Source organism: Chenopodium album, chromosome 20 (genome assembly GCF_948465745.1).
Source record: "Chenopodium album chromosome 20, dcCheAlbu1.1, whole genome shotgun sequence".
In the NCBI taxonomy this organism is placed as follows: Eukaryota; Viridiplantae; Streptophyta; class Magnoliopsida; order Caryophyllales; family Amaranthaceae; genus Chenopodium; species Chenopodium album.
In genome coordinates, this window is record NC_137853.1 from 8,582,208 (window position 1) to 8,606,435 (window position 24,228).

A 24,228-nucleotide genomic window follows, 5' to 3' on the forward strand; every position below is an offset into this window, starting at 1 on the left:
TTAGCTTTGCCAAGCTAATTTGCTTGGGAATTAAACTTTCCAAAATAAAATGCTCATTGCACCAATTAAGCTCTTTCCATGTATTTTCTATCTAACAACTAATACTAAGCTAATAGCTAGCCATTGGAGCAAAAGGTAGCTAAAATGATAATTAGCTTAAAAGCTTATGTGGCATGGCAAGCTAATTGTCAAATTAGCTTGTCATTGGAGTTGCTCTTATTAATGATTTCATCCTTGTTAAAAAAAAAAAAAAAAAAAAAAAAGAAAGATTGGGAAACCCTAAGCTACTCCTCATTCCATATATTCATACCCCCTTGGAAATATATTTGGAAGGTTGTGAGACAAAATAAAATGTCTCACAACATAATATAATATAGCAAATGTACTAGGAAGAGGGAGAAAGGAAGAGAGAGATAAATTAAAGAGAGTGAAAAAGGCTGAGCTACGACCTACCTTTTCGTCAGAAATGGTTTCACGTGCAAAAAGAACAAAAAAAAAAATTTGGGACCACAACTACTGAGAGTATATTTTGTACCACTAAGGATTTTTGTAAGTACCATTATAACTGTATTGAGTACCACTGGCAATGTATTTTTTTACCACTGAGCACTAATGGTATTATTTGACAGTCTAATGAGACATTTGAACTTTTTTTAAATACCACTGAAATTATATTTTATACCACTAATAGTGTATTTTGTACCATTGAATCTACAATGATAAAATTTAAATCCCGCATAAAATGACCAACCTGTCCCTATGAGACACTTCCAAATCTCTCTCAACCCTCCGTTTGGAACACCTCCCCCACTAATTCTATCTATCTTCCCATTCCCTTTCTCTCTCTACTCTAACATCTTCCTCTTTCTCTCTCTGTGTTCCCCTTTGAGACTATACAAGTTTTTCTTTTTGATAAACAATTAAAAGAAAAAATTATCCAGTGATATTTCTGTAAATATCAATAGCTTTTTGTTAAATATAGGCCCCACAAATGTTGATGTATCTACAAAAATGTTATGCTAATTGGAATTTTATGTTGATTTATTTACAAAATCATTACCACTAGATAAATTTGTTGGTTTACCATGAAGATTAACTAAGTCTTCCTCTTCCGATCCCCTCTTTCTCTCTCTACCATCCTCCTCTATCTCTATGTTAATGTTCCCCTCTTACCCTCTTTGTCTCTCTATACTACATCAAATGAAGGAAAGCAAATCCAACTAATTAATAGACATAGAAAACTAAATTGCACATGATTAATTTAATTACTTGAATGAGTTGAATCAATGATCTAACATAGGTCTAAACCATGCCATAAATCAAATAAACAAACTTAAATCCAAAGTTAAATTAGTCTAGTAGGCCAAACTGAATCGAACAAAAATTTCATACTGTCTCCAAGTTATGATATAAAACTATTCCAAACCAATCAAATGTAAATTTCATGTTCGTCACGCCTACTAATCAATTGGTAAATGGTCACTAATTTAGTTTTATATTAAGGTGGGATTTGTCGTGTGATAGTGATACAACATTAAACATATAATGATATAAACAATCACAGATTAATTAATGTTTATATATATATATATATGTGTCTTTCAAATAAATGGAAGTTTACTTTTACGTCATTGTAGAAACTTTTCAAGCAAAGCAATAGAGAATTGAATTCAATCACAAATTCACAAACACAACAACAAGAGCGAGACAACATTGTTATTTTATGACATTTTTTCAACAAATGGCAACCCCTATTATTTTTTACTTACTATTTATTCTAGGAATTCAAGTTCTTTGTTTCTCTCTCTCTCTCTTTTTTTTCCCCCCAAATATTTTATGATCGATGAAAATAGGATCGGAAGCAGGTATTGCTAATTTGCTATATTATTGGTGGGCTATACTTGTATTAATTTGAAGTTTAAACATGTGATTAAATGAATTTGAAGGGATTATAAGCTTTATTGTAATTAAGCACGTTTAAAATCTACCACTTTTTCAACACTAAAGTACTAAACTGAGGAACCAATATAAAAGTATTTTAATTGACTAATTGAGCATGTTAAAAATTTTACGTTAATAATATTTGGCTTTTATGTTCTTGATCTAAGGGAATTTCAAATATCCTCTCCATCTTGCATTTTTCATATAATCAACAGGCTCAACTCTTTTTGGGAGTGTTAATGAGCCATGATACAATTTAAGTACGTTCGTATTGCACTAAGCAAAAATCTGCATAATTATCATAAAATTTTATGAGTTAATCATCTCATTAATATTATGGCTTGGATTTTAGTCTCAAATCGCATGTAGGTTATAACTAACTTAGGGCCTGTTGTCATTGACTGAACTCAGCTGAACTGAACTGAATATTTTATAAGAGAAGGAAATTAGGAGCTGAACTGAACTGAGCTAAACTGAACTGAATTTCAACGTAAGAGAATAAGGCCTTAATCAATTTTTTTAAAAAAGTGTAAATTTAACCCTTGATGTGATGGATTGTAACTTTACAGTAAAGCAATGGATAGAAACTATAAAATGAATTAATAATACTGGGTTGATTTTTGATTCATTTTCACTATATATATATATATTGCATAAGAAAGAGAATTTTCTTCATAAGCATGATGATAATATTAAATAATACAAAAGGAGCCATTCACTGAAGTAATGAAAGGTGATTCTTCATATAATATTAATTAGAATAATATGGGTAACAATTTAAGTACGTGCGTGTTGCACTAAGCAAAAACCTGCATAATTTTCATAAATGAAAAGGTGATTCCTCTCTATTTTATGTAAAATCGTTGCAAATAATATGAAACGGACGTCGTAGTAAAACAGTATGAGTAAGATAATTTGAGACCATACATCTATGCTATGTTCTTTTGACAAAACAATTTCATGAAAAATCTTTATCTAAAGAAAATAATATGGATAACATGACTGTGAAAAGGTTTTCGTTTATTTGATTATAGAAAATCTTGTGGATAAAAAGAAAAATTAAAATACAAGGAAGGGCATGGACAGAGGAGAAAATCAACTCGTTTTATGTGCGGCTTGTAAAATAACAAAGTAAATCCAATAACACTAATCAAGGAATCCTTGTAGTACCTACCGAGTAAACCCCTGAATCATTGACCGAGTAAACCCCTATAATATACTAACAAGCTGAGGTAACCCTGATGATGGTTGGCTACACGGAATGGTCAGACAACCACATATAAGAATTTGTGGGAGAAAATATAGAGAAGTGATGTGTTAAATATATGTCGGAATATGTGACAAACCTGTATTACAAAAAAAAAAAAAAAAGAATACAAAATCCAATTTTTGAGAGAATACAGAATGGGCCTAGGCAACCCGAACAAGGGGGTGAGTTTGGTCCACAAACAAGGACCGAGAGCTTCTATACAAAATCCAATTGGTAGTAGTAGGAGTAAGGGCATGTTCTGATATACTGAACTGAACTGATTGTAGCTAAACTAAACTAAACTGAATTGAATATTTTATGAGAGAAGGAAATTAAAATCTGAATTGAACTGATTGGAGCTTAACTGAACTGAACTGAACTGAATATAAGCTGAAGTGAACAGGCCCTAAATCATTTGCCTTATATAGTTGAATTAACTCTCATCTTTCTCCAATGTGGGACACTAATAAGTGGACTACAATAGGTTTCAACATACACACATAGCTAGGGTCTAAGAAGCTAAGAGCTAGTATTAATTAGTGTGGCATAGCCGCATAGGTCTCTTTATTTTTGTCATTATCATTAATCCCCCAATCACTCCAACTTTCTACTTCATAAAAAAATTACTCTATATATAATACATAAGATTTTTTTTTGTCTATCTTGCATCTAAATCACATTCCAAAATCCAAATAATCATATTATTATAATGAGACTATACATTCATTGTCATCGTACTCAATTATTTGAAAATTTAATTGATTTTATGCTACAATCACTATATATATCTGCAAATCACTAAACCTTAAATAGGATATCCTACAAACAAAACTTTACTCCTTAGAGTTTATCAATCTCGTACTAATAATAATCCATGGACCAAAATCCTCCAATTTCATCGGATCCCTTCGATTACGATTCGATACCCCTAGATGATGAGCTAATGCAGCTTATCAACAATGTTTTTCCACAAACCCTTCAAAATCATGATGTTTCAGCTTTGTTAACTACTTCAACAGAGAATCAAGCTCAATATAGTCATGATAATCTATTGACTTTTAGTAAATCATTTCATGCTTCAGCTCAACTACCTCAACATAATGTGGTGGAGTTCAACTTTGCCTCACCCGCCGCACCAGCCCCAGCCCCAGCCCCAGCCCCAGCCCCGAGTATGGATGAGGCCGGGAAGAAGAAAGCAAAGGCTGTGGAAATCGAGCGAAAGAGGAGGCATGAAATGTCCTCCCTCTACCAAGAACTTCGGTCCTTACTACCTCCTGGACTTTTAAATAAGGTCAGTACCAGTACTACTTTGTACTTTGTATTTAGTTCCTCTGTTTTTTAGTTGAATCACTTTGTAAATTGCGGACCCTTAGGGCCTGTTATGTTCAGTTTAATTTCAGTTCAGTCCAGTTCAGCTCAGCTCCAATAAGTTCAGTTTCCAATTTCCTTCTCTCATAAACAATTCATTTCAGCTTAGTTTAGCCCTAATTAGTTAAGTTCAGTTTAATTGTTTTCAGTAAATCGGAACAATCCTTAACCAATTTTTGGAAATGAGAGAAACAGAGAGAATAAAAAAACAAAAAACCCATGTGATAGGAGAAGAAATAAAGGAAGTTTATAAACTAAAAAGGAAAATGATACAACTAATTTAAAACTAGAAAGTGATGTAACTAATTAGAAACTTATGAAGTATAATTTTATTAATGAATATATTTGCATTGATTTGATCATTATTGTTCTCTAGACTTTTCGTTTTTGTGATTGCTTTGTTACAATGGTTTGAAAAATATGCCCCTATATAATCGACCTAAGAGTAAGGAGGCAGTTTTTTCATAATGTCTTTGTTGCATTGTCCAATTGATGTAGCAGAAGAAGCGGTCGATTTCTGATCTCTTGCAAGTGACAACAAACCATATAAACAGCATGGAAGAGGGTTTAAAAGCACTAAATGATAAAAGAGATGAATTATTGAAAATGACATTAGGTGCTGGAAGTTCAAGCAGTAGTAGCACTTCAAAACAGCAGCAAAGTCATCATGTGACAGTAACACCTTGTAAAGATGGACTAATTGAAGTTATTGTTAGTACAAGTGCATTGGATGACGAAGATCATGAAAAAAACAGAGGTTTTCGCCTTTCGAAAATGCTCCGTGTACTTGGTGAAGAAGGGCTCAATGTGATCAACTGTGTTTCATCAAGAATTGGCTGTAATTTGGTTCACACCATACAAGCACAGGTAATATATATACGTTCTTCATAATTTCATGTATTGTCCCTCCATCCCCATAAGATTGCCCCGTAAGAATATTGAATATATATTTTATAACTAGTTTAAGACGTGTTTTATGCATAATAAAAAGTTTTACAGACAATTTTTAAGAGACAAAGGAATTAATACGTATTACTTAATTATACTTCTTCTGTTATTTATTTATTGCACCACTTGTTTTTAAGGAAGTTTCACAAATATTGCACCATTATATCATTATCATTATCATTATCATTTTAGGAAAACAAAATATCTCTGTTCATATTACAAATACCCAATATATCCTAATTTTGTCACTTTATTCTTTAGTTTAGGTTTACATTAACATGGATAACTTTGTAATTTTACCATTTTCCTTTTCCACTACCGAAAAAAAAAAAAATTGCTAACCTCTATGGTGCAATAATAAAAGAATGGAAGAATTATGTATATTTTTGTTTGTATATGTAGCTGATCTAATTATAAGTAACTTTAATTTGTTCCTACAGGTTGATGATGGGAGAGGCTTTGATCTATGTCGAATGCGGCATACATTGATGGATCACGTACTCATGAATTATAAATAAATAAAATTAATAAAATCATATATTCGCATACTTATTGTAATATACGAGTATATGGCTTAATTTTCTTGGTGTAATTACTTTTTAAATCCATTTTAAGAGCCATTTTAGCCTAGTTTGTAAGGATGACAAAGACTTGGACGAATTGATCGAAAGTAGGTAAAATAGGACAACTATTTCCCCTGGCCTATTCCTTAATTAATGTACTTTTTATTTGTTATAGTCTTATAGAGTGGATCATCATGCAACCCACTAGATTAGATCACTAGAGTATAAATAAGTAATTAAGTATCAAATGCTTCTTCCTTTTTCAAAAGGTTTAAAGGTTATGCATCAACAGACAACACTTCCCCTCACATGTAAGATCCCTTAGTTAATTTTGTCATATATAATGTTTTATAGGCTAGAGTGCATTTTTCACTTCCCTTCACCTGGATAAGTTGGTCTAGTGTACGTAATTGTGTATTTAATTAAGCCCTTAAAGGTTTTTACTGTTGCCTGATTCTAATACCATGTTAAATTCAAGCGTGGGCTACACCCTTAATTACCAAAGGAGAAAGTCGCTTTACAAGTCTAACAACGTTCCATCCCAAAATCTATGTAATAACAAGAAGAATAGCCATTAGCCTTATAAAAGACAATGTTTTATTCTCCCATACATCTTTATACCAATGTGAGACACTCACATGTATTGTTTGGGAAGGCTATGCTAACTTATAAACTTGTATTTAGTATGAACTTCTGAATTAATTGGAAATAATGTATGTGATTTGAATATTGTATGAATTTGATTATTTTTTGTTCATGTTATATTCACATATTCTAAAAAATAAAACCAAAAAAGATTTAATAAGTATGAGACAAATTAGATTAAATAAGGGTTAATATTTAATTAATAAGGTTTACTCAATTTCAAATTGTATTTTATTATTTTTTTATTTTTTTATTTTTTTGAAGAAATCAAATTATATTTAAAATAGAAGTTAATTAAAATGAATAGTTAATTCTTTAGAGATATATATACTAGCAGTGAAGTATAACTCAAACATTAGAACTTCCCTTTAATTATGGAGACCAAGACTTTTTCATTGATATTTTGATTTTTATTCATTTAAAGAAGGAAAGTTTTATGAATAAAACCTAATTTAATTTATAACATAGATTTCTTTCATTTATATCAGGCTAACTATAATAATGGAGAGTGAAAGAGAGAAAATTCTCTCAAGCGAGGAAAGCGATATTCTGCAGCGCTCGAATAAAAAATTCAAAAGAAGTTTCAATGCAAGCAAAGAAGATCCTCCTCACGAGGATGCAGTGATGTATGGTAACCAAGATATGGTCATGGAAACTTTTGTCCCAAATTCTTTGGGCAATAATTCTCAGTCTCAACAAAAAGTGTCTTACATTCAGGCTGCTAGAGGCTATGGAAATACTGTAAATCCTCTATTTAATAATGAGGATTTTATGGAGGATGAAATTGTCTCTGATGATGACCTTTGGAATGTGATTCTGATGATGAGAATTGTCCAACCATTTTGCTTACAAGGGAAGAAAAGGTGAGAATTCGTAAACCCTGGCAAATTGCTCTTATTATCAAATTGTTTTATAAGCGCCTTAATTAGTTATGAAGTGTTGGTCAAGAGACTTAAAGCTAAATGGAGTCTAAAGGGTGATATTGCACTAACTGATGTTGGTCATGCTTATTATGTTGTGCGATTTAATTCATTGGATGATTATGATTATGTATTGACCAATGGCCCTTGGATGATTGGAGATAGCTACTTGACTATAAGGAAATGGGTGCCGAATTTTGTTTCGGATGAGGAGCCAATTCAAAAGCTCACTGCTTGGGTGAGAATCCCCAACTTTCTGTGGAATACTTCGATAGCCAATTATTATTCAAAATTGGTGAAAAAATTGGGAAAGTCATTAAAATTGACAGAAATACTGAGTCTAAGGAACGGGGGCCATATGTTAGACTTTGTGTTGAAGTGGATCTAACCAAACCCCTGCTTTGTAAGTTTTGTTTGAATGGTAGGGTTTGGAAAATTCAGTATGAAGGTTTGAAGTTGATATGCTTCAAGTGTGGTAGATTAGGCCACAAGGAAGAGGATTGTAAGGTGTATAATGGTACTAGTCAAGAGCAAGCTTTGGTGCAAGCACAGAAAGTTCATTGTCAAGGAATTTTTGACAAGAGTCAACTTCAAAAGGAGAGGCCAGAGGAAAAAGATCGTTTTGGCTCCTGGATGCTGGTGCTAAGGAACCTAAGAAGGGCTAGTCCGAGGGCTGCAGTAAATAAGCCTAAACAACAGTCTAATGTGGCTAAGGGTAAACAGGTTAATGCAGGGGTTAGTTTAGAGAAGGTTGAGGTTCGATCTACTAAGGTTGTGGCTACAAATCAGGTGGCTAAGGGTTCAAGATTCGGGGCTCTAGTGGTTGAGGATGATATGGAAACTGACGAGGAAATTTTGGAGAATAATAATACAAAAATTTCGTATGGATCTCAGAAAAAGATAATAGGGAAGTTGTTTTGGAGGATGCTGTTAATTTGGGTGAAATTCAGGGAATATTCTTAGAAATAATGTTAATCAAGAAAAAGAGTTATTTGGAGGAAAATATAGAAATTGAGGATAATTCTGTTGTGAATTTGGGTGAGTCAATCTTGACTAAGGGGATAAATATGGAAAATAATCAAGGTGATTTGGAGAAAGATAATATTAGGGAAGATTTTGAAATCAGAGAAATTGAGGAAAAGATGGAGGTAGAAAAGGAAAAGATATCGACGAAATATTTTTCTAATTCTACAGGGAGAAATTTAAGGAAGGGTGTTAGAGTGCCTTTAGCTAACAAAAATAAACTTAATAGTTTAATTAAACCTTATTTTAAGGAGATTGACTCAAAGTTGAATTCCTCGAGTAAATCTTCGGTGAGTGGAAAAGAGAATATTTTTGAAGTTGCTTCCTCTACTCCAACTGCTCTTCGAGACAGTACTATTGAGCCTAGTACCAGTAGTTCTGGAAGTCATGAATCCGTCTCAAGTACCAATTACTCTGGAGGTGAAAATCCCCCCGAAATACGAGATGTTTGTGGATTATCCGACAGAGGGACCGTCGATGGTGACAGCTCATCCGGTGGCAAACAAGATGCTGCTAGAGTTGGATTTGTACCTCCCCCCGGAGCACAATCGACCTTGTATGATGGCAAGGTTTGCACTGCCAATGGAGACAACTGGGTCGATGAAGGCGTTGAAGGAAGCATACTTGGAGATGCTGCCCAATATTCCTCTTAGGATTTATGATCGATTTCCTAATTTTTCAATGTTTAATATGTCGATAAAACTCTTAATTTTGAATGTGCAAGGAGTTGGTCAAAACTTGTCAATAATTCGTGAGTTAATTCGAATTAATGATCCGTGGATTTTTGCTCTTGTAGAAACTCACATTAGTGGGGAACAAGCTCAGAAGATTTGTGATAAAATTGGCTTTTTGGGTCAATATCGAGTAGAAGCACAAGGCTTTAGTGGAGGGATCTGGTTGTTTTGGAGGTCCAAAAATATTTCTGTTTCTATATTTGATGAGCATTCGCAACATATCCCCCAGTGCAAATTAAGAAAGTGGGTGAGCAGCCTTGGCTATTTTCAGCAGTGTACGCAAGCCTTATGAGTGCCTTGAAGAAAGATCTATGGAAAGAACTGGAAAAAATTAAAGATCAGTATTAGGGTCCATGGTTAGTAGCTGGAGATTTCAATGATACTACTTCGATGTCTGAACGGAATGGGGTAGGAGGAGCAGAGATGCAGCGTAGGTATCGAGAATTTTCTAATTGGGTCGAGAAAAATGCTTTGATTGATCTTGGTTGCTCTGGCCCAGCGCACACTTGGTTTAGAGGTAATTCCCCTGACACTTTTAAGTCAGCCAGACTTGATCGTGGCTTTGCGAATGAAGAGTGGAGGTTGCGTTTTACAGAGGGTGCAGTGAGAAATCTCCCTAAAATTCAATCTGACCATTGTCCAATTTTGATTAGCACTACGGGGTTTGCACCAATTCCTACAGCAGTTAAGCCTTTTCGTTTTCAAGCGGCATGGCTTAATCATCAAAGTTTCCATGATTTTGTACATTGTACATGGAGTAGTAGTAAGCCTTTAATCCCGTTCTTGAAACAGTTTTCCCAAAGGTTAAATGAGTGGAATAATAAAAAAAATTTATAATATTTTCCATAAAAAAATAAGAGTTGTGGGCTCGTATCGAAGGGATCCAAGCTGAAATTTTGAAAGGAAGATAGAGTCACCTTGTGAAACTGAAAGCTAAGTTGAGACAGAAGATGGAAGAAGTGCTTAATGATGAGGAGATGTTATGGTTTCAAAAGTCTCGTATGGATGATATTTGCGATGAAGATCGTAACACGCATTACTTTCATCGATCAATGCAACTATGATTAGACGAAGAAGAAATAAGATTGAGACTATTCAGAATTGCAATGGAGATTGGATTTTTGATCAAATTGAAGTTCGAGATATAGTGCAACAATATTGGAAGGGTCTTTTTTCGGATGATCAGAGAGCAGAGGTTGATGTCGATTATTATGGGATTATTTCCCAGAAATTGCACCTGATGACTATGAGAAGCTGCTTCGACCAGTGAGTAATTGTGAAGTCTATACTGCGGTCAAGAGCATGAAGTTGTACAATGTCCCGGGGCCTGACGGGTTTCAGCCGTTGTTTTATCAACGATTTTGGGATCTTGTTCAATCTAGCGTGGTATCTTTAGTCAAGGATGTTCTCGAAGGCCGTGCCTTTCCTGAAGGTCTTAATGACGCATTTTTAGTCCTTATTCCGAAGATGGAGGTTCCGGAGAAGGCTAATCACTTTCGTCCTATTGGGCTTTGTAACATCATTTATAAGATTGTGACAAAGGTGATTGTTTATCGTTTAAACCAATCTTGCCAACATTGATTTCTCCGACTCAGTGTAGTTTTGTTCCAAAAAGGCAAATAACGGATAATGTGATTACTGTGCAAGAAATGCTTCATACTATGAGGAATAAGCAAGGACATGGTGGGCTCATGGTGGTCAAGATCGATTTCGAGAAGGCGTATGATCGTTTGAGAAGGGATTTCATCAAAGACTCGCTTTTAGAACTTCGGCTTCCTAATCACTTGGTGGAAATTTTTCATTTTGTGTATTAATTCTGCAAAATTACAGATTATATGGAATGGGGAGCCTTTAGAGTCGTTTAGTCCGTCGAGCGGCATCCGTCAAGGTGATCCTTTGTCTCCATATTTATACATTATTTGTATGGAGAGATTAGCTCATTTGATTGAAAGGAAGGTAAAGTTGGGGAGCTGGAAACCAATCCGTGCTAGCCGTAATGGTCCTTCGATTTCCCATTTAGCTTTTGCGGATGATTAGATTCTTTTTTGTGAAGCAAGTGTTGAGCAAGCCAAAGTAATGTAAGGGTGTCTAAACAAATTTTGTGAGGCTTCGGGTAGTAAAGTGAGTATTGAGAAGTCTCAAGTTTATTTTTCGAATAACACGAATTATAATACTAGAGATGCAGTATGTAGTTGCTTGGGTATGTAAGCCACATAAGACTTTGGTAAGTATTTAGGAGTCCCTACGATTAATGGAAGGACTTCTAAGAGAGAATATCTATACTTGGTTGAAAAGATTAATGGAAAATTGGCCGGTTGGAAGACCAAAACTTTGTCGATTGCGCACGGGTCGTGCTACACTCATTCAATCTACTCTTAATTCGATTCCTTGTTACACAATGCAGTCCACAAAACTCCTCCGTTCTACGTGTGATGGAATTTATCGAAAGACTAGGAGTTTTTTGTGGGGAGGTACTGATGAAAAAAGGAAGATGCATATGATTGCGTGGGAGAAACAGAAAGGTGAAGGTTGTTTGGGTATAAAGTCTATGAGAAATACCAATAGTGCGTTCCTTGCTAAGTTAGGGTGGCGTTTTCTTGCGGAACCTAATGCCTTATGGTCGAGGGTTTTAAGGGCGAAGTATTGTGATAATCGATGTGATATCGATATGTTTAAGGAGAAAGCTAATGCCTCGCTCCAATGCTTGGAGGGGAATTATGAGTAGTGTTGATATTGTAAGGAAGGGTATCAACATGTCCGTCGGGAATGGAGAGCGAACCTTCTTTTGGCATCATCGGTGGGCAACTAAAGATCCATTATTGTCCTATGTGGGAGAGGAACCAACCTTGGAGATTCAAGATATGACTGTAGGGGAAATGTGGGACGAAAATAGTAGCTGGAAATTTGATATATTTGCGGATTTTCTTCCTGCTAGTATATTAGATGAAATTCTAGCTCATGAGGTTATTGTGGATGATGAAGCTGTCGATATAGTGTATTGGAAAGGCACTCCTTCGGGAGGGTTTTCTCTGAAATCTACTATTGATATTATTAGAAATGATAAAGTTGTGAGTATTGAGGAAGTGCGAGGTTGGAAGTTAATTAGGAAAATTCCAGTGCCTCAAAGGATACGCTTTTTTGTGTGGCTTGCTGCCCAGGAAAGATTGATGACAAATTCGAATAGATTTATTCGAACTCTCACGGATGACCCTCAATGCAAAGCTTGTGGAGAAATTGAGGAGAATGTTGAGCATATTCTTCGTGCGTGTCCTACTGCCAGGTTAGTTTGGAAGAAGCTCAAGGTGTATAATCAGGTTCTTGGTAGCAATTTGCCTTTAAGGAGTGGATTTTGGACATTATAAATGACATCAATGTGGAGTTGGGTAGTGAGTGGCCTCGGTTCTTTGCTCTTACTTGTTGGTGGCTATGGAAGTGGAGAAATAAGAGATGTTTTAGTGAACATCCTAACATTCTTTTGGACCAAGCAAGCTTTATTTATACTCGACTGGGTATAATCAGGACGACAATGGATCGAAATGTGGAAAGCCCTGGTTAAGTGGTGCGGAAGAGGAAGGAGGTTTTGATTAAATGGTTGTGTCCTAGATTGGGTTGGGTGAAATTAAACACCGATGGAGCTGCAAAGGGGAATCCAGGTAGAGCTGGTGCTGGAGGTGTTATTCGAGGTTGTGATGGGTCTTTGTTCGAGATGTTTGCTATGAATTGCGGGGTGTGCTCATGTACTAGAGCTGAACTTATGGCAGTGCTGCAAGGTTTAAAGATTGTGTGGGATGGTGGATATCGTAGAGTAGAGGTCTCAGTGGACTCGGAGGTGGTGGTCCGTATGCTGTTGGGTGACATTCCGAGCCACTTTCCTTATATTCATATCTTGCGAAGATGTAAGGCTCTTACTTCTTGTCGAGATTGGGAGGTGGATATCTCTCATTGCTATAGAGAGGCGAACCGTGTTGCAGATTGGCTCGCAAACTATGGTGTTTCCTTAGACGAGAAATTAGTCATGATCGAGGCGATCCCGGAGGATCTTCGTGCTGTTTTATTGGAGGAATTGGGAGGAGTGGCATGGGCTAGAATGGTGCCGGATAAGCCTAGTGCTTAGGCCTAGTAGTTTGTAGTTCCTTTTATTTTTCAGTTGCTTGTTTTCCTTTCTAGTTTCCTTTAGTTTGTTCTTCTTTGGGGCTAGTCCCCTCTCTTTCACCAAAAAAAAAAAAAAAAAAAAAAAAAAACTAATTTAATTTCATTTAATTTACTTTTATTTATATTGGATTCAAGGTAATTATTGATTTAGGATAACTTTTCAACAAATGTACAATTCAACAGTTTGTACACCTGTATTTTTTCATCGTTTGTGCCTACCCATATTTCCTAAATATTAATGACATTACTTTCCAAGATATTTCCTTTTTTTTTTGGGCGAAATCATACCTTTATCAAATTTTTTTTGCAAAGTCATATTATCTTTATGCTATAAAATGGAAATTGACCCATTTTTTTTCCGGCGTTGACTACCCCAACCCATCCATGAAACCACCTCCCTCCTTAGCCCCCACCCAAAAACCACCCTTTCATGGTATTGATCACCCTAAATTCACCCCTTTCACGTCGTAGACCACCCTCTCTATAGCCATAGCCACCCCTCTCCCCTCCATTGTTGGCGTCTGCACCCCTAGCTGCGCCCCCCAAACCCTAAAATTTACACTCGAACCACCCTAAACCCAGTTTTCACGGGGTGGTGGAAAGGAGGGGGTTCTATTTTGTTGGTGGGGATGAGGAGGGAAGACAGTTTTGTGGGTGAAGGGGGTGATTTTGTGGACTGGGCTAGGGAGGGGGTAGTTTATTTGGTGGGATTAGGGTAGTCAACATTGAAAAATGGGATTTGATCTATTTTCCAACATAAGGTATGACATTGCCAAAAAAAAAAAAAAAAAAAAAAAAAAAAGGTGATTAAAGGTTTATTAAGTTAATTAGTGGTATTAGGTTTCTTTGAACAAAATATTCACTTTTTTTTTTTATATATTTTTTTTTACAATAAAGCTTTTAAAAGGTTTTTTTCCCCGCAAAATGGCGTATTTAAAAGGGTTTTTTTGGCAAATTTTCCAATCTTAAAATTAAACCCCAACAAACTGACCAGATACAAAAAAAACCCAACATATAACCAACATTGTACATAAAAAAAAAGATAAAAAAAAAAAATTAAAATAGTACATAAAAATAACAAAACATCAAACAATAAGATATACAAATATACATCAAATAAAATAAAATTCGAACAAAAAATGAAAGAAAAAACATAATCGAAACAGTACAAAATGTCGGTATCTGCCCGGATTCTAGTAGTGCCTCTTTCTCTCTCTTTCTTTCTCTCTTTCTTTCTCTATAGCAAATGAAGGAAAGCATATGTATCTGGTTTAAAAAGAAAAAAAAAAAAGGAAAGCTTATCTAACTAATAGACTATAGAAAACTAAATTGCTTATATTTAATTACTTAAATCATATATTAAATAAACCAACTTAAATCCAAAAGTGAAATTGGTGTAGTAGTCCAAACTAAATCGAACAAAAACTTCATACTGTCTCCAAATTATATTATGATTTAATTGAAACTATTCCAAACCAATGAAACGAAAATTTATTTCATGTTCGTCACGCCTACTAACCAATTGGTAAATGGTCATACTATTTTGGTTTTATATAGTGGGATTTGTCGTATGATATTGATAGTGATATAACATCAAACATATAAACAACCACAGATTAATTAATGTTTATATAATATGTGCATATCATATAAATGAATGTTTATTTTTATGTCATTAAAGAAACTTTTCAAGCAAAGCAATAGACAATTGAATTCAATCACAAATTCACAAGCACAACACGAGCGAGACAACATTGTTACTTTATGATCTTTTTTCAACAAATGGCAGCCCCTAATTTTACGTACTTTTTATGCAGGTATTGCTAATATAATTTGCTATATTATTGGTGGGCTACTCTACGCCTTCACCTATACTTGTATTAATTTCAAGTTTTAAACATGTGATTAAATGAATCTGAAGAGATTATTGGCTTCATTGTAATTAAGCGGCACGTTTAAAGCCTTCCGCTTTTTCTACACTAAACTGTTTTTTTTTTTTTTTTTCACTAAACTGTGAAACCAATATAAAAGTATTGTAATTGACTAATTGAGCAATGAGCATGTTTGAAATTTAAAGTTAATTATGTTTGGCTTTTAATTTCTTGATCTTAGGCAATTTCAAATCTCTCCAACTTGCATTTTTCATATAATCAACGGGCTCAATACTTTATAGGAGTGTTACTTTTATGATATCATATCATGATAAATTTTAACTTTTAAGTTGGTATTGCACTAAGCAAAACTTAGCATAATAAGAAGAGAGTTTTAACACAATGTCAAAAAAAAAAAAGAAGTCATCTCTTTATTGTACTAGGTAGGATAATAGTTTCAAGTCACGTGTGAGTTAACTTAATCAATATAGAAAAAGTTTTTTTTTTATTTTTTTATTTTTTTTATTGACAATTAAAAAAAAGTCTAAATTTAACCCTTGAGATAGTTTGTTACATTACAGTTTTCTCAGATCTAATCAGTTCAAATAAGTTAAGTTCGGAAAAAAATAAGCTTTAATAAGGGCTACCTAAGTACGAAGTACAAATAAATTGCTACAAACATATGTAAGTTTAGAAAAATGTTTTCCATCAATCTTAAACAACCAGAACCCTAAAGTAAAATAAAAGAAAAAATATGTTGGAACTCTTATAATAAGATTATCTAAATATTGTTTTATACACCCGGGTGCACGGTGCTCCCAAGAGTATTTTTTGCTCATTTTAATTTAATAATCTCATCAAATAGCTAGATAACTAAGGAATAGAAATTTTTCCCTTATCGACATTAAGAGTAGAGAAAGTAGTTTTACACACATAGCTAGCTTAGGGTCGTGATGAGCTATTAAGACCTAGAACTAATCATCAGTGGTTTCTTTAATTTTTTGCCATAATTAATAATCCCATAATGAATCACTCCAACTTTCTACTTACTTCATAAAAAATTATAATACGTATGATTTTTTTGTCTATCTTGCATCTAAATCACATTCCAAAATCCAAAGTAGCATAATATTATATTGAGCTAGATACTGTACATGCATTGAGCTAGATACTATACATGCATTATTATCGTCCTCAATTATTTGAATTATTATTCCAAATATTTATATATACATTTAATTAAAATCACTATAAATTGCTTAAATCACGAAACCTTAAACAAAAATCCTAAGAACATAACTTTTACTCGTTAGACTTTATCAACCTCGTACTAATAACAATCCATGGACGACAATCCTTCAACTTCATCGAATCCCTTCGATTTCGATTTGATATCACTAGATGATGAGCTAATGCAGCTTATCAGTAATGATTTTCCACAAACCCCTCAAAATCATGATGTTTCAGCTTTTTTAACTACTTCAACAGAGATTCAAGCTCAATATAGTCATGATAATCTATTGACTTTTGGTAACTCATTTCATGCTTCAACTCAACTACCTCAACATAATAATGTTGTGGAGTTCAACTTTGCCTCAGCCCCCGCCCCTGCCCCCGCCCCCGCCCCGAGTAAGGATGATGCCGGGAAGAAGAAAGCGAAGGCCGTGGAAATCGAGCGGAAGAGGAGGCATGATATGTCCTCCCTCTACCAAGAACTTCGGTCGTTACTACCTCCTGGACTTATTAAGGTCAGTACTATTTTGTACATTACATAATTATTGTAAGTGGATCAATTCAAGGAGATTCGAACCCGTGAACTTTGTGTCCCCTGGTTCCGATACTATGTTAATTGACCAACTCAACCAAAACCTTAAGCTGATGATGGTTAAAACTTAGGAATATGTTTTATACTCTATCAATAGCAGTATATTACTTATTCCGTTTTAATTTGACAGTTTTATTTTGACTTAGAGATGTACCTTTGACTATCAATGTTTTTTAATTGTTAATCGACCTGAGGTTTTTGCATTAATTTGATCATTGTTCTGTCTGTAATTGCTTTGTTACAATGTTTGAAATACAAGCCCCTTTGACTATCAAGATTATTGCTTTGTTACTTGAGTAAGGCCGTTTTTTCCTAATGTCTTTGTTGCATTGTCCAATTGACGTAGCAGAAGAAGCGGTCGATTTCGGATCTCTTGCAAGTGACAACAAACCATATAAACAGCATGGAAGAGGGAATAAAAGCACTAAATGATAAAAGAGATGAATTATTGAAAATGACATCAGGTGCTAGAAGTTCAAGCAGTAGTAGCACTTCGAAACAGCAGCAAAGTCATCATGTGACAGTAACACCTTGTAAAGATGGAATAATTGAAGTTATTGTTCGTACAAATGCATTGGATGACGACGATCATGAAAATAACAGAGGTTTTCGCCTTTCGAAAATGCTCCGTGTACTTGGTGAAGAAGGGCTAAATGTGATCAACTGTGTTTCATCAAGAATTGGCAGTAATTTGGTTCACACCATACAAGCACAGGTAATATATATATATATATATGTACATCATATATTGCCCCCTCCATCCCCATAAAATTGCCCCGTAAGGATATTAAATACTATCTCCGATTTTTATTATTTGTAATTTTGAAATGTTTTATATCTCACAAATAATACTCCAAAGATCAAGGGTAGTATTATACTACGTATTTTATTACCGGTTTAAGACATGTTTTAGGCATCATTAAAAGTTTTAAAGATAATTTTAAGGGACAAAGGAATTACTCCGTATATATTTTATTTGTATATGTAGTTGATCTAATTATAAGTACCTTTGTTCCTACAGGTTGACGATGGGAGAGGCTTTGATCTATGTCTACTACGGCAGACATTGACAGATCACTCATGAATTATAAATTAATAAAATCATATATTCGCATACTATATTGTACTTATTATAATATATGAGTATAAGGCTTAATTTTCTTGGTGTAATTATTTTTTAAATCTATTTTAAGAGGCATTTTAGCCTAGTTTGTAAGGATGACAAAGACTTGGACAAATTGGTCGAGAGTAGGTAAAATAGTACAAGTATTTCCCCTGGCCTATTCCTTAATTAATTAATGTACTTTTTATTTGTTATAGTCTTATAGAGTGGATCATTATGCAACCCACTAGATTAGATCATTAGAGTATAAATAAGTAATTAAGTATCAAACACTTCTTCCTTTTTCAAAAGGTTTAAAGGCTATGTCTCGATTAATAGTCAACACTCCCCCTCACATGTAAGATCCCTTAGTTAATTTTGTCATATATAATGTTTTATAGGCTAGAGTGATTTTTTTCACTCCCCTTACATGGATAAGTTGGCCTAGTGTACGTAGTTGTACGTGTACTTAATTAAGCCATTAAAGGTTCTAGTCGTAGGCCTGATTCTAATACCATGTTAAATTCGGACATGGGCTACAACCTCACCATAAAAGAGAAAGTCACTTTACAAGTCTAAGGACGTTTCGTCCAAAAAACTATATAATAATAAGAAGAATAGCCCCGCCCTTAGCCTTATAAAAGACAGTGTTTTATTCTCCCATATTTAAATCAATGTGATGAGACACTCACATATATTGTTTGAGGAGGCTATGCTAACATATAAACTTGTATTAAATTTGAACTTCTGAATTAATTGAAAATAAGGTGATTTGAATATTGCACGAATTTGATTATTATTTGTTCATGTTATATTCACATAATCTAAAAAAATAAAACCAAACAAGATTTAATAAGGGCGTGTTTGGAAAATTATAGCTGTGAAGGTAGTTGTAGCTGTGGAGGTAGCTGTTAGCTGTCAACAAGCTGTTAGCAGTGAAGATAATAATCTAGATATGAGTGTTCGGTAAAGTAGCTGTTGATTAGCTGTTACATATAAAAATCAATATGTTATTTTTAAAACTATAGATTAAATTTTCAACAGCTACCTCAAAAGCTACATACTTCTAATTTCAAAAGCTAATCTTTCTAACTTTTCATAAAAGCTACCTTTACCACTAAAAGCTACCCTAACCACTACTTTGCCAAACACTCACATTTTTTGTTACCTAAAAGCTACTCAAAAGCTAGCGCCGAACACGCCCTAAGTATGACACAAATAAGATTAAATTAAGGTTAACATTTAATAAGGGTTACTCAATTTCAAATTATATTTAAAATAGAATTTAATTAAGATAGATAGTAAACTTTTTAGAGATATACGAACATTGAAGTATAACTCAAACAGTTAGAGCTTCCCTTTAATCACAGAGACCAAGACTATTTAAAGTAATACAATTCTGCCATAAATTTGACCTTTTTTTCCAGCGTTGACTACCCCAATCCACCCACGAAATAAACCACCTCCCTTCTCAGATCAGCACCACCCACAAAACCACCCTTTCACGGCATTGACCACCCTAAATACACCTCTTTCACGGCGTTGACCACCCTCCTCTATAGGCCAAGCCACCCCTCTCCCCTCCCCTGTCAGCGTCAGCACCCTTAGCTGCGCGCCCTCCAAACCCTAAAATTTACACTCGAACCATCCTAAACCCATATTTCGCAGGGTGGTGGAAAGGATGGGGTTCGATTTCGTTGGTGGGGATGAGAAGGGGAGGCGGTTTCGTGGGTGAAGGGGGGGATTTTGTGGACTGGGCCGGGGAAGGGGCGGTTTCATTGGTGGGGTTGGGCCGTTGGGGTAGTCATCGTCCAAAATTTTCAGCATAAGATATGACTTTGCAAAAAAAATAAAAATGATTTAGATATGACTTCACCAAAAAAAAAAAAAAAAAAAAAATTATAAAGAGGTTTACTCAAAAAGAAAAAATTTAGTTTAATGCTCAATTGCATTCGTTGGCACGAACCCTATGGTTAACACACCACTTCCACACAAAGACACATTTGGAAGGAAGGTTTGAATCAAGTAACTTATGATTTTATGCCCAATAAAGAATGTGTTAAGACTATGTGCTTGATGTATTTTTCAAGTGTAAAAATCAGGAAAAAAAAAAAGAAAAAAAAAAGACTTTTTCTATTTATAGAGATACAATGAAAGAACATAGAAGAAGAATCTCAAGCATCAAGGAAGGTGATGAATAATCACCTTAAACATCCTCTTCATCTGTATAATCTCTTATTATGTATTCATTAAATTATTGTAATACTATTCAACATTAACTCTTCTAAATTAATTTGATCAAATCTGATCTATGGATTTATAATGATTCGGGGCATCGTCCGGGTCAATAACTAGTTTATTTCAATCTTAAATATCATTCCACGATTATCATATCTTTATCACACATCATTTAATATCTATCTTATGTTTAGTAATTTGTTCTTTGATAAAAATTTGACAACAATATTTTCAATTTTTTTTAAAATGTACAAATTAATTATAATGATATTTTAATATAGTTATTGAAAATTATTGTGCGTGACTATGTGGCACGTGAACTAACATAGTGTTTTATATTAGGTAATATCTCGTGCGATGCGCGATTTATATAGAACTTATATAAGAATTATGCACCTTATACAAAAAAAAAATAGTAATTATAAAATTTTAGAATTTCATTAAAATTATGAAATAGTATCGATATAAAATCGAATTTTCGGTGGGTTCTGAGGTGGGATTAAGGGAGGGGCAGTTCCCCCCTTCCCCATCCCCACCACATAAAACTCACCCCCTCCCCTTTTTGGCAATTTTTCGTTAGTAATACTTAATATTACCTCCGTTACATATTAGTTGCAATTTTGGGCAATATTCGTGAGAGATAAAATATTCCAAAGTTGCAACTAATATGTAACGGAGGTAGTAGTAAATTTTAAAACCTTGGAATTGGTTGCAAAAACCTAGAAGTCGGTTATTATATGTTACTCCGTATTTTCCTACTAGAATACTTGATGCCCAAGCTTTCCACCATGTACTCCCTAATCCCTATAATTTTGCTGTGAAAATTAAGCTTGACAATATATACACATACGGAGTATTAATAACGTCAAACCACCGATTTCAACAAATTATTCTTCGATTCCTGCGGATTTAACCAACAAACGTGATAGTTGATTATCTCGTCAAAAATTCGGTAAATTTTACATTAATTTTATGAATTATTTTTAATCTTTTTTTTAATTGCTTGATGGATTTTTGTTTTGTTAAAGGTTGGCTTTGTTTTTTTTTTTTTTTTTTGAAAACTACACGTAGGTTGGCTTTGATTTATTTAGTCCATATCTTCAAATAAATATTGGGAGAATATATATAAAATAAGGTTTTAACAATAAGTACAGTAGATTGCGTTGTTGATTCTGAAATTTTTTTCATATTAAATTAAAGTATAACTTATCTAGGTTTCATAATTTAATAATTTATGCATTGTCTGTATATGAAGCTGTGTCAAAATTTTGTACAAATTGATGATCTGAAACGAAGGCGAACACTGTGATAGAAAAATTATCGAGTAGTAATTTTTATGTTCTTTTTGTATGATATCTTTTTATGAAACAATAAATTGGAAAAAAAAAAATTAAGGGGATAATATAATTAATCCATATTGATAAGTATTGGTGCTTTGTATTTTGGTTTTTTTAGTAGTCAAAAATGTTTGTTTTATTGATTATTATGTATTGTTGTGTTGTAGAGATGGCTTTTTCGTCGTTGTACAAACATGTGTATCCATATATGAGGAATGAAATTGCAACCATTTTAAAGAAAAGGTATGTAATAAATTCTTCTTTTAATTATTCAATTTTTTTAAAAAAAACAAATTTATAGTTTGTTGTTAACTTATATTAATATTAGAATAATTATTAACATGTTCTACCCGTAAAATAATGTTCAATGATTAATCAGTCACTTTTTCTAATTTGATATTTTTCAATGAAAATATTAGTTTACTTATAATCATACAAGCATGTAATATTAATTGCAGAATGTTAAGAGCACGAAAGAGGTCAAGTGGAGTTTTAAAAGAAAATATTGGATATTCAATTCCAGAAGATTTGTTAACAGAAACTTTGTCAAGGTTGCCTGTGAAAACTCTATTGCAGTTTAAAGTTGTTTGCAAATCATGGTATGCTATCATCAAGAGCCCTAGTTTCATTACAAAGCATCTAAAAAATTACTATAGAAACAATGATGATAGTTGTGAATGTCTCATTGCTCAATTTCCAATTACTCAAGCGGGTGAACTTAAAACGTATGAGTTATTGTTAGATTATAAAGTACCAAAACTTTTATTAGCATGTGAAAATATAGATCATCGTATGGACTTTAATAATACGTTCTTATATGGTCCGTGCGATGGATTATATTATTACCGGCCTTGTTTGAGAAGGATGGTCGCTATCTATGGAACCCAATACTCAATGAGAAAAAAAAGTTGCCTTCCCTATTAAAGAGCTCTATTTTCCCATCTTATTATAAGTGTCCCGGATATTATTATATTCCTGAGTATTATGGATTTGGACATGATCCTCTAGCTAATGATTACAAGGTAATTATTATCAAGAATTGCATTGATACAAGAACACATAAAGATTGGAGTTCTTCTTCGGAAGAAGAGCATATGAAGTATTTTACATCGATTTTTATCTACTCTTTACGGAATGATTCTTGGAGACATTGGGGTGACTTGAATGGAGAATATCATATGAAACGGGAAATTTGCTACAGATATCTATGTGAATGATAGTGTTTATTGGCTTGCAAGCAAGGATAAATGTCGCGATTATTATCATTTGATGGTTGGTTTCAACCTAGTTACCGATGAATTTCAAGAGTGGCAACTACCAAATGATGAGAAGGTGGATTATTATGCATTGCATAGTCTTGCAGTATGTTACAACTCTGTTGCCTTACTAATTGAAGATCGTCAACAAGGGATGCGGGATAGGTTCGTGTTGTGGAGTTTTAATGAAGGAACTTGGACCAAGAAACACACCATTGATCTTAACTGTGATAATGACTATAGTAGACCAAAGCCACTTGGTCATTGGAAGGATAACAAGCTCTTATTCTATAAGTATTGTCGCACAATCGTTTTATATGACCTTGAAACCCAAGAAACATGGGATCTAGAAACACCAGATGGATTTGGGTGTGATGTTATTTCTGCCTACAAGGAAAGCTTAGTTTCACTTTGGATGTGGGAAAAGCAAGATGAAAACACAAGCTGATATTTTATCTCTTTTCAGTAATAATGGTCATTCATTGCAGCAAGATATCTACACATTATGCTATGAATATTGGATGACTAAATTTAAACTTGTGTGATGCATGGTTTGTTTATTTTATTTCATATGTATTATTTTGAATATTTTATTTTGAATTTATATTATATCTATTCTAATCTTCTATACTTCTATACTATCTATACTATATACTAAAGTAATCACCGGAGTTATCTCTTAAGTACACATGTCACATTCACAACAAAAATTTTCCCGCCCAAATATTTTTTTAAGTTTCTTTTTTTTTCCCCTTAAGAAATAACATGATAAAAATAATTTAATGAATAAAAACTTACAATAATTTATAAAATATTTTAAATAATGTATCTAACAAAAGAATTTTAAAGATAGACATGATATGAATTCAAATTCAAAAATAAAAAATATTATATATAAGTCATTTCATTTAAACTAACTCCATTTGAATTGACTTTTATAATTTTCAAGTCTTATCAAATCCGTGCATTTGCACGGGGATAAAACTAGTCAATATATAAAATGTTCTGTATGAAATGAAATTATATTCCTCTTATAGAATATAACTTAGAGTCTGT

General features: G+C 33.6%; 2 protein-coding genes across 2 annotated transcripts; both read left to right on the forward strand.

The window, feature by feature from the left end:
* The first annotated feature begins 16,757 nt into the window (after positions 1-16,757).
* Positions 16,758-18,323, forward strand: LOC145596748 (transcription factor bHLH118-like). Its single transcript, XM_081652953.1, has 3 exons — positions 16,758-17,162; positions 17,589-17,954; positions 18,261-18,323. Exons 1-3 carry the CDS (start codon positions 16,758-16,760, stop codon positions 18,321-18,323), a joined length of 834 nt encoding a protein of 277 aa, XP_081509079.1.
* Positions 18,324-22,085: 3,762 nt separating this feature from the next.
* Positions 22,086-23,620, forward strand: LOC145596749 (uncharacterized). Its single transcript, XM_081652954.1, has 3 exons — positions 22,086-22,159; positions 22,375-22,515; positions 23,137-23,620. Exons 1-3 carry the CDS (start codon positions 22,086-22,088, stop codon positions 23,618-23,620), a joined length of 699 nt encoding a protein of 232 aa, XP_081509080.1.
* The last annotated feature ends 608 nt before the right edge of the window (positions 23,621-24,228 follow it).